General features: G+C 37.6%; 1 protein-coding gene across 3 annotated transcripts in view; it reads left to right on the forward strand.

Annotated features, from left to right (window-relative positions):
* Window positions 1-19,329, forward strand: part of dnah5 (dynein, axonemal, heavy chain 5) — a 233,694-nt gene that overhangs the window by 156,067 nt on the left and 58,298 nt on the right. For all 3 annotated transcript variants that reach the window (XM_087286532.1, XM_087286533.1, XM_087286534.1), the window contains 5 exons: window positions 2,690-2,893; window positions 5,677-5,856; window positions 8,415-8,552; window positions 13,815-13,950; window positions 16,061-16,377. In XM_087286532.1, coding sequence (XP_087142658.1) covers window positions 2,690-2,893; window positions 5,677-5,856; window positions 8,415-8,552; window positions 13,815-13,950; window positions 16,061-16,377 — 975 coding nt within the window. The remainder of the gene's footprint in view (window positions 1-2,689; window positions 2,894-5,676; window positions 5,857-8,414; window positions 8,553-13,814; window positions 13,951-16,060; window positions 16,378-19,329) is intronic.

A 19,329-nucleotide genomic window follows, 5' to 3' on the forward strand; every position in this document is an offset into this window, starting at 1 on the left:
AGTGCTTTATTGACAAATGATTTATGCCATTTTCAGTTTAATTCATTGCTTAAATGACTAAAATACATTTAGATGTAAATTACTGGCAGCACTGTTGCCAGCAATTTACCACACCTGCTCATTTACAGTAGCTTACTTGTTAGTGTGTTTTACAGTAGCAGGGCGCTACCGCAGTTTCATTTTACAGTAGTCTTAACCCACAACTATTTTTATGGTAAATACCCTTTACTACATTTTAATTTCACAGTATGACAATTTTTACAGTACTTTTAATGTACTTTATTTACATTTCACACGGCCACTACAAAACCTTTATTTTAGTATTTACTATTGAATTAAAAAAACAAACAAACAAGTGACGAGATCATGTACAACAGTATTTATTATTATTTATTGTTAATATATTTATTTTAAATGGTTTACAATAGTCACTTTCTTTCATCAAACTTATTTAAATACATTTCGAGATGCAAGATGTTATTTAATTGGTAGCACTTTTTGAGTTTTAGTAGACCATCTGCTTAATATCTGTTGAAACTGCTGCTAAACAGACATTAAACTGATTATTAGAAACTTAGCAAGTACATGTCAATTTACACTAATCCTATCCCCAACCCTAACCCCAACCTAGCAGTCTACTAATAATCTAATGAGAATTAAGTTGAAAAGTAGATGCAATGTAACTTAAATTCAACAAACGGACCATCAAAATAAAGTAACCAATTATTTTGATTCATTAAATGTCTCATTTTTGTCTTTACCTAGCCGTACTTGATTACTCTGATTACAGTAGAATATCCCTATTATGCAGTAAATTACTGTGAAGGTTTTCAAATTACTCACAATGCAGTACATATTACAGTAGTAAACTGCAAAGAATACATGTTGTAGTTTATATTGTAAAAATGGTAAATGGTGCATTCACACTCACTCTCTTTCTCTCTGGTTAATATGCTTAAGTGCATTAACTTGTGCTACATGCAAAATATAAGTTTTTTTTTTTTGTCCTTGTATATGAGATTTAAGGTGTCAGACTTATGCAAAAAATCTGTTCCGAAATGAAAGCATTAAAGTTGGCATATGCGACTCGCATTTATAGGTGAAAATCTGATCTACCTGCTTACACTGTAGACACAAGGGCACATATCTGATTCCTATCAGTTACATTTCCACATTTGAACAAGACCTGATTCTAATCTGAGTAAATCAGAATCCATGTGATTTTTTTTTTCCATGTCTGATCTGTGACATATGATGGGACAAAATTTTTATTGGGACACTTGAAACATGTAGTATAAATTCAGCCTAAAAGCCACAGTGCATTCATTGCATTTTGTTTTTTGAGATGCAAGCTATTTATTATACAAGGGAAAAGGCTATTGATTTTGTTCTGTTTGACTCATTGGATGGAATCAGTGCTTTATTGACAAATGATTTATGCCATTTTCAGTTTAATTCACATCTTTGGATGGAAACGTAGCTAGACAATATCAACCCAATGTGCACTACCCTAAAATGCACATTAAAATCGGTGGATGGAAACTTAGCAAATAAGAGAAGTGTGATGTTCATGGGGCATTACGGTGCCTGCAGTTTCGGTGTAATTGCACGCTGCCTGTGAGGATGTAAAAATAGATAGTGTGATGGCAGGGTTGCTGTAGGTGCTCTCACAGCGAGCAGGCATCTGAAAGCAGCAGCCTCTAACCAACCCCACATCCCCACTTCAACATACAAACCCAAACCATATCTGTCAACATTGGGATGTAACCCCAACAAGTTGCAAAATCTATTTTTAAGTTTAACCCATTCAAATTGATCACCTGATGTGGAAAATTAAATCAAGTTATCAATAATAACTCACTTTTCCTTCACTGTACAATTTACAAATACATTTTGAATAAAGTTACTGTAGTTATTTAGTGGGGCGGCACGGTGGCGCAGTGGGAAGCACTGTCTTCCTCACAGCAGGAAGGTCACTGATTCAGACCCTGGCAAGGTCAGTTGGGATTTTTGTGTGGAGTTTGCATGTTCTCCTCGTGTTGGCGTGGGTTTTCTTCAGGTGCTCCGGTTTCCCCCACAGTCCAAAGACATGCGCTATAGGTGAATTGAACTAACTAATTTGTCCGTAGTTGATGTGTGTGAATGAGTGTGTACTGGGTTGTAGCTGAAAGGGCATCCTCTGTGTAAAATATATGCTGGATCAGTTGGTGGTCCATTCCGCTGTGGTGGCCCCTGATGAATAGAGGGACTAAGCTGAAGGAGAATGAATGAATGAATGAATGAATGAATGAACGAACGAACGAACGAACGAACGAACGAACGAACGAACAAACGAACAAACAAACAAACAAACAAACAAACGAACGAACCCTCCAACAATCCCAAACATCAATGGAAAGCTTATGAATCAGTATGTATAAATCCTATGACTCTTTTGGTCCAGGATCACACGTTTTACACATATTTAATTACAAAATGACATTAACAAAAACACTGTGTGGTTTCCCAAAAGCCAGTTTCAAATGCATTTAAATCCTCCTATTTTACACTTCAGTTTTGATAGATATTTACTCACAGCTCTCTATACTTTTTGTTCAGTTGCTTTAATGGTTACACTTTTTTTCTTTACATACCCTGTTTTGGTTTTTATTAAACTTGTGTATTTCTGTTTCTGTTTATCTTTTACCAGACCATAAAGCCATCAGACATTGCCACGGTGCGAACTCTGGGTAGACCACCACACCTCATCATGCGCATCATGGACTGCGTGTTGTTGCTCTTCCAGAGGAGAGTGAACACAGTGAAAACTGATCCAGAGAAAAACTGCACCATGCCTTCCTGGCAAGAGTCACTCAAACTCATGACTGCTGGCAACTTCCTGGGCAGTTTACAGGTACCAGACGTTAATATCTAGTGCATTATTTTACCCTTTTGATTGTAAAATTGAATATAAGGTTATGCAAGGTTACTTAGACCACAAAGAGTGATATAGTCGTATTAAGCTGCTTTTAATAGTGAACTGGTACTTGCAATGGTAGTACTGGTAATACATAAGTTAACTGTGATTACTACTGTAGTCCTATGTAAAATGTTTTGTCATTTAGGAATCAGAATAAAAATGATAAAATAGCATAATTTCCATATTATTAAAATTATTTTAAATACATTTTGTTGCTCTGAACTTTATATTTAGCAGAGCATTCACAGGTACCAAGTCTCACTATTAACTGGTGGCTTATTACTTGCCTGTTATTAAAGGATACTTCAGCCAGAAAGTAAATTTACACATTATTTACTCACCTTCAAGTGGTTCTAAAACTTGTTTTCTTTTTCTCTTGAATAGAAAACAAGATATTCTGAAGAAAGCTGAAAATCTGTAACCATTGTCTTCCACAGTAGGAAAAACAAATACTATGAATGTTAATGTTACAGGTTTCCAGCCTCCTTCAAAATAGTTTCCTCATTCATTTTCTTGTCGGCTTAGTCCCTTTATTAATCTGGGGTCGCCACAGCGGAATGAACGCCAACTTATCCAGCAAGTTTTTTTATGCAGCGGATGCCCTTTCAGCCGCAACCCATCTCTGGGAAACATCCACACACACACACTCATACACTAAGGACAATTTAGCCTACCCAATTCACCTGTACCACATGTCTTTGGACTGTGGGGGAAACCGGAGGAAACCCACGCGAAGGCAGTGAGAACATGCAACAGAAATGCCAACTAAGCCGAGGTTCGAACCAGCGACCCAGCAACCTTCTTGCTGTGAGGCGACAGCACTACCTACTGCGCCACTGCCTCGCCCAAGTAGTTTCCTTTGTGTGACAAAAGGAAATCATAAAGGTTTGAAAGAAGTAAATGATGATTGCATTTTCATTTTAAATTGCGCCATACCTTTTATCTAGTTTATTTGTACATATAAAGTGCATATTTTGAACGATCTAATTCTACATCCATAATCCTACCCAATACATTAACCCAAAATACTACCTTAATAACTGTTAATAAGCAGCAAATGAGGAGTCTATTGAGAGCCATAGCCTTACACTCAAAAAATGGTTTATACATAAAATGCCTTTTCCTTATTGCTTAAACTCATTTAAAATGAGTTGAAGCAACACAATTTGTACTTGTTTTGTTGGGACAAAAGTATTGTTTTAAGTTCAATCCACTTAGGTTTGTAAAAATGTTAAGTTCATTAGTATTGGGACAACATGGAGTAATTGTGTGAAACTCAGCATTTTTTTTTTTTATTAAAATAATTTTTGACCGGATTATAAGTTCTACTTATGGTTGAGAACTGTTTCATCCTTGATAATGTTTTAAGTCATCATATTCCATCATTGAATGGTTTCTGAAGGATCGTGTGACACTGAAGACTGCAGTTATAGGTGCTAAAAATACAGTTTTGCCATTCATATGAATAAATAAATGATATATGCTGACATACTGTACGGAATGCCTGATATACATAATTAGACAAGACATACTGTACGCTTGCCACCCACACTGGCAATCGGCAGCACAGAGCTCAGGAAATTGGCACATTCACAGATAAATATGTTCATTCATAAATGCTACAGCAACATTTACTGTTTCTGCAGTACATACTGTTATGTTGTCAAAATGTTATTTTAAACCTGCACTTTTGCACTTAAATTTTGCCTAATAATTGGAAAATAGTGAAGCTTTAAAAAGAAATTATAGCAAATCTCTGTAATTTTTTTTTAGATATAAAAAGGCTATTTATAAAGAACATACATATATTTATATACACTACCTGACAAAAGTCTTGTTGTCGATCCCAGTTGTAAGAGCAACGAATAATTACTTGACTTCTAGTTGATCACTTGGAAAAGTGGCAGAAGGTAGAATCATCACAAATACTACAGAAGACCTACAAGAACCAGCATGGACACAAGATTCTCATAGAAATCCGTCACGTTTGGTAAAGGAAAAATCATGGTTTGGGTTTACATTCAGTAAGGGGGCGTGCAAGAGATCTGCAGAGTGGATGGCAACATCAACAGCCTGAGGAATCAAGACATTTGTGCTGCCCATTACATTACAAAGCCCTCCTTCCTATACTTCAGCCTTTACATCAAAGTTCCTGAAAGCAAAGAAGGTCAAGGTGCTCCAGGATTGGCCAACCCAGTCACCAGAGTTAAACATTATCGAGCATGTCTGTGATAAGATGGAGAAGGCATTTTAGATGAATCAAAAAGAATCTTGATGAACTCTGGGAGTCCTGCAAGAAAACCTTCGTTGCCATTTCAGATGATTTATTAATAAGTTATTTGAGACATTAATTAATTCTTTTTCCACATGACTTTATATTCTAAACTGTGCATTTTTCTGCTAAGTGACAAGATTTTCGTCTAAGCAAAGTCAGACCTTATTGTCCTAATTTAATCATTCAAAATCAAGGCATGATCATGGTAAAATAAGTGTAATCTAGAGGCCTTCGCCTTTCATATAAGCCACTTCTGATACCAAATGATCAACTAAAAGTCAATTAGTTGATTAATTGATTGGACATTAGGTTTGCATAATTTCCGAAATGGATTGACAAATTCTTTTCAGTACAACTCCTGTGTGGCAAAGTTGAACTCTTCCATCTTTTTAATTTTATTATTATCTCTTATCTCTTATTTATTTATTTTTTTTTGCTTTAGCAATTCCCCAAAGACACCATCAATGAAGAGGTGGTGGAATTTCTTTCTCCGTACTTTGACATGGTAGACTATAACATAGAAACAGCCAAGAGGGTGTGTGGAAATGTTGCAGGGCTGTGCTCCTGGACTAAAGCAATGGCTGCCTTCTTCTCCATCAATAAAGAAGTGCTTCCTTTGAAGGTGAGATGACTTTTTGACATGTTACATGCCATGTTTTAATGCTTTCTTTACTAACTGGCTCTAATTAAATCTGAAAATTGTTGTTTACATGTCTTTGATCATAATTTAATCTTTTTTTTTTTGTTAACTTTTTTACTTTTCAGAGACTACAAAATCCCAGCTGTAGTTGCTATCCCAGCACCTTGATGTCAAAAAGATGTAAAAATTACATCAAAAAATGCCATCAATTTGACATCTAACATGGCCATCAAAAAACATTTCATAAATCAGTTACAGGATAGTCCTGTATTCAATTTTGCACACATTTAAGATGTCGATTTGATGCTGATTTGACATCAAGGTAGTATACATTCAATGTAGAGATACAAAATCCAGTGTAAATTTGTCATTTGTAATTTAAGCTTTCAGATTAATGAAATGTTCTTATATTCTTCTAATACTTTTTTTGGTCCCACTTTACATTAAGTGTCCTTAACTACTTTGTACTTGCATCAAAAAATAAATACAATGTACTTACTGTGTTTATAATGTATTTGAAAACACTTGTGGTGCTTTTGAGTTGGGATAGAGGTTGGGTTATGGACAGGTTTGGTGGTATGGGTAGGTTTAAGGGTGGGTTATGGTGTAAGGGATGGTCAACAGTGTATTTACAAATGTAATTACAAAAGTTAATTACAGATGTAATTACATACATGTATTTAATCAAGCATAATTAAACAGTAAATACATGTATTTACACAATAAATACATTGTAACATACTATTAATTCCTGTGTAAGTACATATTAGTTAAGACCACTTAATATAAAGTGGGACCCTTTTTTATTTTAGTGGTCATCCATGGCATAAATATGTTGATGTCTAATGGACATCAAGGATTTAAAGTCAAATCTATTTGAGGTTGCTATGGGTTTTTTATGTTACGTTTGATGTCAATTATGTTTTGACATCAAGGTTCCCTCTTTGTTAGTTTATATTTCTTAGCTTTAATCAGTGGTGGAATGAGTACTGAAAAATCATACTTAAGTAAAAGTACTAATACTTATCTAAAAATGTAGTGCGAGTAAAAGTATTTGTTGTAAATATTACTCAAAGTATGAGTGAAAATTAGCCCTTTTAAAAGTACTCAAGAGTAAGTGAGTATTACGCTGTAAAAGGCTGATGCATTGACTTGTAATTTGTGGATGTGTGTAAATGTAACATTTTGTAGTGCATTTAGTTATTGCTGAGTAGGCACACATAAGACAATAATATTAGGTTAGATTTATGTTGTGACATCAGGTGACTAAAATTCAATGTCTAGCCAGCGTCTAAGGACAATCTTATTTTAATGTCCAATAATGCCGTCAAATGATGTTAAAATTTTGTTGATTTTCGGTTGGAGAGTGACAGGTGTTTTTCAGGTATGGCAACCAAAATACAATGTCTGATAGACGTCATATTGGTAATGTCCACACAACATTAAAATGCAACATCATTAGACGTTGATAATTGGTTAATTTTAGGTCGAATGTTAGAGATTGATATTGGCCTCATGTCAAAGAGCATAGAATCACCAAGAGGCGACACTCTAGTGCGATTTGGGAAACAGCAACTAGATGGCTCGGTATCATTTTTGGAATGAAAACTCCAATAGAACAAAAGCGTATTATAAGTCTGTAAAATAAACTATTAAAAGTGCTGAAGATTGTGATAGTAAGTGTTGTATTGACGTCTTTCAGGTTGTACCTCAGCTTCAATGCGCTTTTTAAATAAATTAATAAAAAACAAAGCAGCTGCTTGCCATTGAGAAAGCAATAAGATCCAATGGACAACCGACCGAATGGCAGAATCCGGGGCTGTTGCTGGGCACTGCTGTTGCAATGGAACGTTCTATTGAGTGTCGGCTCTTGGTCATTCTAAGCTCTTTGCTTATGTTTAGTTCTCTCCTCAACCTGATTTTTATTTCCAAACAAAATGCAACGTCCCCACGATGTTAGGGTACAACATTAATCTGACATCATGTTGACGTCTTGTGCCTGCTGGCTGTTTAAAGTCATCATGCAGTAAACATCTGTCATCTTCTCATCAGTGACATGCATCTAAACAGTCTCTGGGTCAATGCGTGTGACGATTTTGGAGATCTTCTTGGACACTTTTAATGTTTCTAAACAGTTTGCAGCATTTATAAATCGAGAACAGAAAATATTAATGAAAACATCAGATTTTTTCCCCTTAACATCCAGTGATAACAAAAAAGATTATTAAATGTGAAGCTCAGTCAGTTTTGTATACATTAAAATAGAGTACATTTTAATGTGTGGAAGTGTTTCAATTCATAATTTAATGCAAAAGTCAAAATACAGTAAAGCCATTTACACTGCAATGCTAAGGTAAAAGAAATCCAAACTAAATTGAAAATAATACTAACAGCAGTAAGTAGTAGTTGCAGATAGATTAAAAAAAGTCTGTTTATACATTAAATAATGCTGTGACATAATAAATAATGGTGTTTTTACTGTGTTGCACTTTGGTTTCACACTAAGGCTGAAACGCTTTCTCTTTGTCTGTCACCCTCAGGCTAATCTGGCAGTGCAGGAGAACAGGCTGACCATAGCTAATTTGGACCTCCAGAAAGCCCAGGCAGAATTGGATGCGAAACAAGCAGAGCTGGATGTGGTTCAAGCAGAGTATGAGAAGGCAATGATAGAAAAACAGGTAACCGCTGTGCTGGATATAATAGGGCAGGAGTGTAAAATCTAGCTCCTAAAGTGTGACTGTCCTGCACATTTTACCCTAAATAAAACACCTGGACAAGCTAATCAAGGTCTTCAGGATTACTAGAAACCAACAGAAGGGTTTGTTGAGTCTGTACCATGATAGTGGCTGAACAAACTTGGGATTACAGGATTAGTTTTAAGTTGACAAATTCAAACCGGTGCAATCAAGCGTTGTTGGTACCATGTCTCTGATCATCGACTTTCTCTGTGAACTCAGGCTTTGAGGGCATGACATCATTGGCAAAGAGACAATTAGGCCCTGTTTACACTGTCAGGTCTTGATGTCCAATTCCAATTTGTTACCTATATCAGATTTCTTTTTGTCTGTCCGTTTACACGTTCTTTTAATTGTGACCCATATCCAATTCATGTGTTTACTCTTGCCATACAATTTACGATGTTGCGCATGCATAAACGCAGGATCTCGCATCTGTGCCACACCAGCCACAATAGAAGAAATTGTCTTGTTTTTAGCTCTGTGAAATATGCGGTGTAGTATAAGCAGTGAATGGCTCAGTCCAGATTTACCCCCACGCAGTTTATGTAATGGTATGACCCTGATGTGTGCGTGTGCAGTTGAAGATGTAGCCTTTGCCTGTGTGCGCACTGGTGTTTTTGGAGAGAATAAAGTTGTTCTATGTGTAGCCCGCAGTGCGTATATTAATAGCAACAAAAAGTTACAACGAAGTTCGTCCAACTTTAAAATGATTTTGAGGTGGAGAAAGTGGGAAAGGAGCATCATCGCAGCTTGCTCCTATGGTTTATAAGCTGTATGATGTCCTCCACCATTCAGAGGAATGTGTGGGTACGAGAGAGATCTCAGGTCTGGTGGGAGCCAATTGTGGCAACTGAACACTTTCCTCCCTGTAACCTCTGTTGTTGTTGTTGTTTACCGCGTCGAAATCTCCACACACGCTCTTCCTTCTACATCATTAAACCGAGGAGAAGCACCACATTGTCACAAGTTTAATGATGTACAGAACAGAATGCCTCAATTAATCCGATCTGCCTGTTTACACGATAGTCGCATTGTAACATATCCAATTTATATCTGATTTATTTCCACATATGAAGGAGGCCTGAAACCGATCTCTGAATATCCGAATGCATGCGTTTTTTTCGTGTTTACACGGTATAGAACAGATCTGATCTGTGTCACATATAAGCAAAAAATCGGAATTGGGTCACATTTAACTGGCAGTGAAAACGGGGCTTAGAGACCTTAAAAAAATAAAGATCCAGTGATTGACTTCACAAAAGATTAAGAGCAATTTTTATGCAAAGATAAAAAGATTAGAAAAAATACAGAGAATTGAAAAACATTTATACAGCAAGATGAAATCAGCTTTCCTTAAAGCTTTCCTTAAGTTCTATCTCTTGATTGAAAATAAATAAAATTTTGAATTGCAGCTGTATATCTACATACTGTATGTATTTATAATTAAACTAAAAAAGGTCAGCTATTGACCCTTGTATGCTGCTTGGGATGATTTCATCCACTCTAGGATGATTTTAAATCTTAATTTGAAAATTTTGTCTGTGTTTCAGCTAGTGGAATGATTTTTGGTGACAATCTTATTTTGACACATTTTGGGAAAATGCTTTAAAAGTTTTCAAAAACTCAACAATACACACTCTTTCATTATGTTTAATTTCATTCATTCATTTTCTTGTCGGCTTAGTCCCTTTATTAATCTGGGGTCTCCACAGCGGAATGAACCACCAACTTATCCAGCAGGTTTTTACGCAGCGGATGCCCTTCCAGCCACAGTCCATCTCTGGGAAACATTCACACTTACACACACACACTCATACACTACGGACAATTTAGCCTACCCAATTCACTTGTACCGCATGTCTTTGGAGGAAACCCACACGAACGCAGGGAGAACATGCAAACTCCACACAGAAACGCCAACTGAGCCGAGGATCGACCCAGCGACCTTCTTGCTGTGAGGCGAACGTGCTACCCACTGCGCCACTGCGTCGCCCTATTCTTTCATTATGTTTGTGGCTGTTTTTGCCCCATTGACTTCCATTATAATGACATTTTTTCAATCCAAAGCCCATACAATCTTGCATTCCTGATAGTTGCCATTTTTCCCTGTTGGGAAAAGCTCAAATTAATCATTATTATTGTTGATCATCGGTTGGCAGTGCAAAAAGCTTCTAGCTTTTGCATGGAGTAATATGGTGTGTGTGTGTGTGTGTGTGTGTGTGTGTGTGTGTGTGTGTGTGTGTGTGTGTGTGTGTGTGTGTGTTTGTGCATGTTTTTGTGACATATCAGGACACAAATCTGTATAATAACATGGGTATGACACAGGTATTACAAAAAGGAGGTGAAATATGAGGACATTGGTGACGTCCTATATTCTTAAAATGCTTATAAATCACACAGGATGAGTTTAATCAGAGAGTAAAGCTGCACACAGTCTCCTGTGATGGTTAGGTATAGGGGTGGGGTAGGGTGAGGGCAATATAATATACGGTTTGGACAGTATAAAATGAATGGAAGCCTATGTAATGTCCCCACTTTTCACAAAAACAAATGTGTGTGTGTGTGTGTGTGATAGACGTTTGCGCACTTATCTTGATTCTATATGTCTGAGAAAATCAAAATAAGTAGCTCAGCTCTCAGGGCATCGTAAACATAGTGGGCTCTATTTTAACGATATAGACGCAAAGTCTAAAGAGCAGGGCACAAAAGCATTAAAGGTCAAACTGCAATTTTAGCCATGATTTGGTCGTCTGATACAAATTTAGGAAATCTTAATAGACTTCTGTAATCCTAGACTAAAATCTGTGATCTTTGATTGTTGGTTTGACATGTTCACCAACAGCTACTTAATGGCTGTTGCAATCACATTTTTTATCCAATGATATTCTGGCAGTGTCAGAAGTTTTTAGACCATTTGCTACAGTGTGACTTCAGCCGCGATGAGTGTCAAACCATGAACCAATAGAAGCACTGAATCTGATTATGCAATCAGCACAACAACTTCAAACCAGCTGGTTTTATTGAGGCACGCTGTGAGGAAAAATATCCACAGCCAAACATTGTTTGCCATGAGGTATTAAGTCAGAATGCAGGAGCGTGAATGTTACGGATGGATGTCGTCAAACTCCATATGAATGGTCGTGTTTGGCACGTCTTGATTGCCATTAAGTCTGACAGTATGACAACTGAGATCTTACAGGGTGAAATAGGAATCTTGTCATCGATCCCAGTTGTAAGAGCAACAAATAATAACCTTACTTGACAGAAACCATGAAGGTTAATATGACTATTTTCAATTTTATTACGCCATCCGTCCACACTATGCCGGAGTTTTCGAGCGCCGAAAACGGAGCATTTTGGAAATGCTGAAGAGGTTTTTATTCTAAAACGCTGCTGCTCTGTCTCAGTGTGGATGGGGGAAAACGGAGACATCTGAAAACGAAGGCGGGGCCGCCGACATTCACCTATCTGATTGGGGCTTTTTCCTCAATATTAAGTAGCCTACACACACAGTTCAGTCTCGCATCCTCTCCGTGTAAGTTCAGACTTCGCAAGTTTGATATGGAAATTAAACACCTGAGTGTCATTTACAAAGTCATTTACATCACCCTGGCTATGCTGTTTCATTGTCTTAATAATAAACTTAAAACATGATATGAGGAACTGCTATTTTTATTTTGATATTAGCAACTTAACAGACATCAAAAATGTGCATCGTGTAGCTGCAAAATATGAGTATCATCTTCATGCATATTTATACCAAACTGAGCCTATAACATTACTGCCTTTTTTTTCTTTTAATTGAAAATACAAAACATACCCTCTCTTTCACTGAATATCAGTTTTGATAATCAATAATGGCCATTTTAAAAGTATAACATACAATAAGTTTATACAATAGAGAAAAAAAGGCAAGCAATCAGTCAATTGTGCAGAATCGGTGTCCGCGGTTACATTAATTAAGATATTACCCTAACTTATAATTGCACTCGGCCAAAACATGTTACCTGAGAACAAGTAATAGATTCTAAAGACCAAAGTCTGGGAATTTGTTGTTAGATATAGACAACAAGATGAATTATATATCACGTTTAGCCAATATAGTGAGATTAGATCAAACTGGAGATCCTTGATGAACAGTCCGATGTGCACACCCCTTGTATGGGTATGTGCTCAAAGCACTCTGCAGCGCATGCTAGAGTGTGTGTGTCCGTGTGTGTGGTCACGTGATGTGTGTTTTCTCTGTTTTAATGTAGACGGAGAGCTGTTCAGGAACGCTGGGTAAAACGCTAGTGTGGACGCGGATCGTTTTCTTTCTAAAACGCCGCTTTAAAACTAAATCGTACTAGTGTAAACGGGGCTTTAAGCATTCATTTAGTTGTTTAAAGTGTAAAATGAGATGAAAGTCAGTGTGAATGCAAGCACCTTCAGTAGCAGCTGGCTAGTGCAGAAAGTCCATTGAAAATACTGGGGTAAAATAAATGGTCATGTTTTAAAGACATGGAAATGGAACTTAATGCAGTGCTTCTTGTCTGGTCTGAGACCCACTTTTCATGCTATATCTATCAGTCATAGAAATCAGATCTTGATTTTATAATGGCACGACAGTTCTTAGGCTGGTTGATTAAAAATTATAAGTCTGTGTGCGTACCACATTGTTTTTCCTTCAGCCACAACCCAGCACTGAAAGTATTTTAACTCGTGAAACCTCAGTGCTGGAAAACACCCACACTCACACACACACACACACACACAAACACACACTACAGCCATTTTAGTTTATCCAATTCACCTATACCACATGTCTTTGGACTGTGGGGTAAACTGGAGGAAACATGCAAACTCCACACAGAAAGACCTTCTAGCCCAATCAGGGCTCGAACTAATGAACATGCTGCGAGCCTACAGTTCTTCCCACTGACTCACCATGGCACCCTTGATGTTAAACAATTTTATGCAATTTAATTTTAACGTCGTCAAGTACCTTAATAACAGACACAACATAACTGAAATATATGCCTTGAATAAACACATCCACCTATTAAATGATAAGACAACACGAACTTTCTTCGGATACATTAAACGTAATTTAAAGACACTCTCACTCTTGATAAAGGTAAATAAATGTGAACAAGGACACTGCCGCATTGTAACGTAATTAATCTTTTTTTGTCTTATCTTCTCACCCTCTTTTTCTCTCAGACTTTACTGGAGGATGCAGAACGGTGTCGACACAAGATGCAGACCGCCTCTAGTCTGATCAGCGGGCTGGCGGGAGAAAAGGAGCGTTGGACACAGCTTAGTAAAGAGTTTGCTGCACAGACCAAACGACTCGTTGGTGTGTTTTTACTGAATATTCAATGCTTCTTTTTGCAGTTTTTACCCTTAAGCCTATATAATCATAAAGGATCAGATTTACTTTTAGGCAGCACAACCTGTCTTTTTGATGTTAAAATAGTACTTTGGGTGTTTACTAATATCACACAGAGAGGAATAGCATTAAAAAGGCAGGGCCACAGCTGTTTTTGCGCCAGACCTTACTGAAAATGCCTTTGTAGGAGTATTTAAATGAGCCACGCAACACCGTTTATGTTCTGGGCTAATCAAATTATGGGTATTTGCGCCTTGGTTTAAAACCTTTAAATGCATGCCTTAAATGATACCCTAAAAAAGGCTGCAGTTGTTGTTGTCAGGAGAAGGCATCCCAGAGAGTGCATGGCATTTTTCCACATAAACAGTTGAAGTAAGAATTATTAGCCCCCTATTAATTTTTTTTTCTTTTTTAAATATTTTCTAAATGATGTTTAACAGAGCAAAGAAATTTTCACAGTATGTCTAATAATATTTTTTCTTCTGAAGAAAGTTTTATTTGTTTTATTTCGACCAGAATAAAATCAGTTTTTAATTTTTTACACACAATTTTAAGGACAAAATTATTAGCCGCTTCAGGCTCATTTTTTTTTCGATAGTCTACAGAACAAACCATCGTTATACAATAACTTGCCTAGTTAACCCTATTAACCAAGTTAAGCCTTTAAATGTTACTTTAAGCTGTATAGAAGTGTCTTGAAAAATATCTAGTAAAATATTATTTACTATCATCATGGCAAAGATAAAATAGAACCGTTATTAGAAATGAGTTTTTAAAACTATTATGTTTAGAAATGTGTTGAGCAAATGTTCTCTCTGTTAAACAGAAAACGAGGAAAAAAATAAACAGTGGGGCCAATAATTCAGGGGGGCTAATAATTCTGACTTCAACTGTATTTGTAATACCAGAGGAACACATTATCCAGACATATTGTTTGCTAAATGTAGTTGTTAATTTGCTTCAGGAATGAAAAGACGACTAGGGTGAGTCATGTAATACCAGCACAATCTTAGTTTGCTCAGACGGTTTGCAATCTGCTCTTTTAAATAAACTAAAACTATACTTTTGTATATTACAAAATTGAAGGGGGTTTGAATACTTTCCATATCCACTGGATTTTTGCTCTTTGTTATATTGGAGCCATTTGCTAAAATCATTTAAGTACATTTTTTCCTCTTTGATGTATACACAGCTACCCGTATTGACAGAAAAACACAGAGGTGTTGACATTTTTTAAGATCTATTAAAAAAGAAAAAATGTAAACATCACATGGTCCTAAGTATCCATATCTTTTGCTCTGTATTTAGTAGAAGCAGCCTTTTGATCTAATACAGCTAGAGTCTTTTTGGGAAATATGCAACAAGTTTTTCACACCTGGATTTGGGGATTCTCTGCCATTCTTCCTTGCAGATCCTCTTCAGTTATGTCAGGTTGGATGGTAAACATTGGTGCACAGCCATTATTAGGTCTTTCCCGAGATGCTCAATTGAATTTAAGTCAAGGCTCTGGCTGGGCCATTCAAGAAAAGTCAAAGAAAGTTTTTGCGAAGCCACTCTTCATTATTTTAGCTGCATGTTTAGAGTCGTTGTCTTGTTGGGAGGTAAACCTTCGGCCCAGTCTGAGGTCTTGAGCACTCTGGAGAGAGTTTTCGTCCAGGATATCCCTGTACGTGGCTGCATTCATCTTTCCTTTAATTGCAACCAGCCATCCTGTCCCAGTCATCCTGTACCTGTGCCCAAATTCAAGGGAGTCTGATTACTTTCTGTACCCACTGTATATTTTTGATCACCCACACCTTATGAGAATAGTGGCTTATTTGCCACTACGCTAATTTGTGTTATGCTTATTGCGTTGGTTGATATGAGATGTTGCGTCTTTGTCCTTTCATTTGTGGATTGTCTGTTTGGTAAATCTGGCATATATTGTCTTCAATTGGGATAACTCCCAAATTTGTTTGTTCAACAAAACTGATGTTTGCAAAAAATACTCAAAGAGACTGCACAGCATTAACTTAAAATCAAATAACATTTAGTTTATTACATTTAAGAATTTAATTTTACATTTTTCATTTTTCAGGTGATGTTCTGCTGGCTACTGCCTTCTTGTCCTATTCGGGACCTTTTAACCAAGAGTTCCGCAACCTCCTCCTCACTGATTGGCAGAGAGAAATGAAGTTCCGCCAGATTCCTTTTAGAACCAATCTAAATCTTACTGAGATGTTGATCGATGCTCCAACAGTAAGTGAATGGAACCTGCAGGGACTGCCTAACGATGATCTGTCCATCCAGAATGGGATAATTGTCACAAAAGCTGCCAGATTTCCCCTGCTGATTGACCCCCAGACCCAGGGAAAGATCTGGATCAAGAACAAAGAGTCCAAGAATGAACTTCAGGTAAGAATCACAATAGCTATTTTTGCAGCCACCAAATTTTATGCATATTTTGGATATGTGCATAAAAAATGGTAGATGGAAACACCAAGATGCGCATACATTTTTAAAATGCACATAAAAATACATGCGCATAACTAAGCAGAATAAACTCTTTATTCGATAAGAAAAGATGTGCATAAACTACAATGGAAACACTTTTAACGAACAAACTTCAGTATGCGCATTAAAAAGGTCATGTGATTTTGTTATAAGAGATCATGTGATGATAAAAATGTGTATGAATGGACAAACCAGCAGGCTGAGCACATTGTAAAATATCTGAAATATTGTTTAGGTCATTTCTAAAACACCTTAACCATTTCAGTATTGGTGTTAATATATTACTAATGACCTCCAGAACTGTCAAGAGTGCCTGTGCTCCACATCTCATGCCTTCAAATGCCACCTCGCGTTTACTTTAATAAATTAAGAAAAGATTGGATGGAAACGCTGCTTTATTTGCACGTCTTTTATGCGATAACACAGTTTTGTACATAAAGTTAATTCACATTTTTGGATGGAAATATAGCTATTGAATAACTCGTACAGTACATTGTTGATAATATGAATTTACACAGTGTGGTTCATCGGTGTTTATAGAGTACATATTGCTTTGTTGAAAAAGATGTTTGCAACCCGGGCTCATTGTGGAAACGTAGTCCCGCGGACGTTTCTGGAGATCGCGGAATACGTCCCGGCGGGTACGTACGGCTGCAGTTTTTGTTTTCGCGAATCCGCGAGAGGCCGCTGTTGCTCGCTTTTTCGCACCTAAAGCAGGTCGCACACCAGAAGCGCCGCTCGGCGCCGCAACACGGCGCGTACATGACAGTTTAAGGTATCACACACCAGACGCGCACATTCAAATGATATTTAACATGAAACTAATCAGATGGCGCTCTGTGGCGCGGCTGAAAAATGAACTGCGTCCTGAGCCGTCGCCGGGCGCCGCCGACAGGCGCCGACTTGCGGCGCCAGTGTGTGTACCCTGATAGAAACCTATGTTTAGAATTCTAAAATACATGGCGCTGCGTGGCGCTGCGCGGCGCGCCGCCGAGCGGCGCTTCTGGTGTGCGACCTGCTTCAGACGCCTCTCCGCGCCCGCGCTGTTCTCGCGTGAACCCGCCGGACGCCGCTATCCGACTGACCGGATGATTGACTGCGCGACTGGCCAATCGGCCGACTCGCCCTCCTCCTTCCCTGAACCCAACCGATTTTACCGATCGACCCGCCCGCCCGCTCGCTTCCCTAAACCCGAGCAACAGTTCACAAAAGCCGTCCAAAAAAATAAAAGCCCTGATTTTTATTATTCCACCGCGTTTTCGGATTTCGGCGCGTTCTCACCCTGTCACGAAACTCGTTCACTTAATTTTTGGGATTCTGTTTTTGTCTTACCTGATTGCTGGAGCTGCTCTTTCCCGGACTCGAAACCGGTCGCCGTGGTCGACCCCTCTCCGCATCTCGAGCCTGCCGATGCACGCGCTGAGCTGAGTGGACAAACGGGTTGCAGCAGGGAAGCCCTCCACAAGGAGGTAAGGCATGCGCGAAAGGGAACAGCGTCACACCACCCCACAGCGTTCGCTTGAAAAAAATAAACGCGGCCGTACGTACCCCCCAGTACGTATTGCGCTGTCTCCAGAAACGTCCGCGGGACTACGTTTTCAGAATGAGCTTGGGTTGGATGTTTCAATCAGTTAGCTGTTACAAATCATAAATAAAAACATAAATGAAAATACATTTGTTAACATACACTACCTGACAAAAGTCTTGTCGTCGATCGCAGTTGTAAGAGCAACAAATAATAACTTGACTTCTAGTTGATCTTTTGGAAAAGTGGCAGAGGGTAGATTTTTACTCTGTACCTTTAATTAAAAATAATTAAAAATAAAGACATAATCATATTTTATTTTGGTAAAATAAGCGTAATCTAGAGGCTTTTCTCTTTCATATAAGCCACTTCTAATATCAAATAAAACTAGAAGTCGAATTATTATTTGTTGTTCCTAAAACATGGATAGGCGACAAGACTTTTGTCAGGTAGTGTATAATACAAATAAAACCTAAATAAACCATTTGTGAATAATACAACCCAAGCTCATTGTAAATATATGCCTCAGCCTTTATTTTCCAAAATGTAAAATACTTTTTCTGGGCACATTTTATTGCACGTTTCAAATCCACTACTATCCACTATAGAGGGCGTTGTCTACATTTTTGTTAATTTGAAAAACTTTACTTAGGAGTATGTTTTGTTGTATGTTTTAGATGCATATCATTCTTGTATCACCATAAGTGGAGTTTTATAAACTAACTTCGAGAGGAGCACATGATATGATTGATCACTGCTAGCTTCTCATTCGTAATCAGTAATAATCCAATCAGATTAATTCAAGCTTACAATAAATAGACCGATATCACCCTACTGCCTTACCTCCGTTTTGGAAGAATCCCCCCTTCCAACCTTTCTCCTCCTTTTCCTCCCTTTTACTGGCGGAATTCTCAAGACCTACCTGATTCCGGACCCCCTTTATATGCTTATTGACCAGGCAGGAGCCTTGGGCTCAATTATCTCTGAGCTCAGAGATTTTCTCCTAGAAAAGCATGCCAAACATGCTATTAACGCCAAGCGTATTTAAGTGTGAACTTTTGGAATAGACATAGTAGTATAATACAGATTACCTAGCAAAACAGAGACCTAAACCTAACCAATACTGTTTTCAGTAGCAAAGATAAAAGGGCATTTTTTTGTATTTTTGTGGTATTTATTCGTTGTTGTGCAAAGAACTGCATGAAAACAATCCTTTTTTCATCCATAATATGTCATTGTAAATATAAATTGTGTGAAAAGAAACAAAAGTTGTTGGTAAAACAGTCATACCACCTAAAGTCAAATGTGTTTAAGTATGTTTTTGCAAA

This window comes from Danio rerio, chromosome 16 (assembly GCF_052040795.2).
Source record: "Danio rerio strain M-AB ecotype USA chromosome 16, GRCz13ab, whole genome shotgun sequence".
Lineage (NCBI taxonomy): Eukaryota > Metazoa > Chordata > Actinopteri > Cypriniformes > Danionidae > Danio > Danio rerio.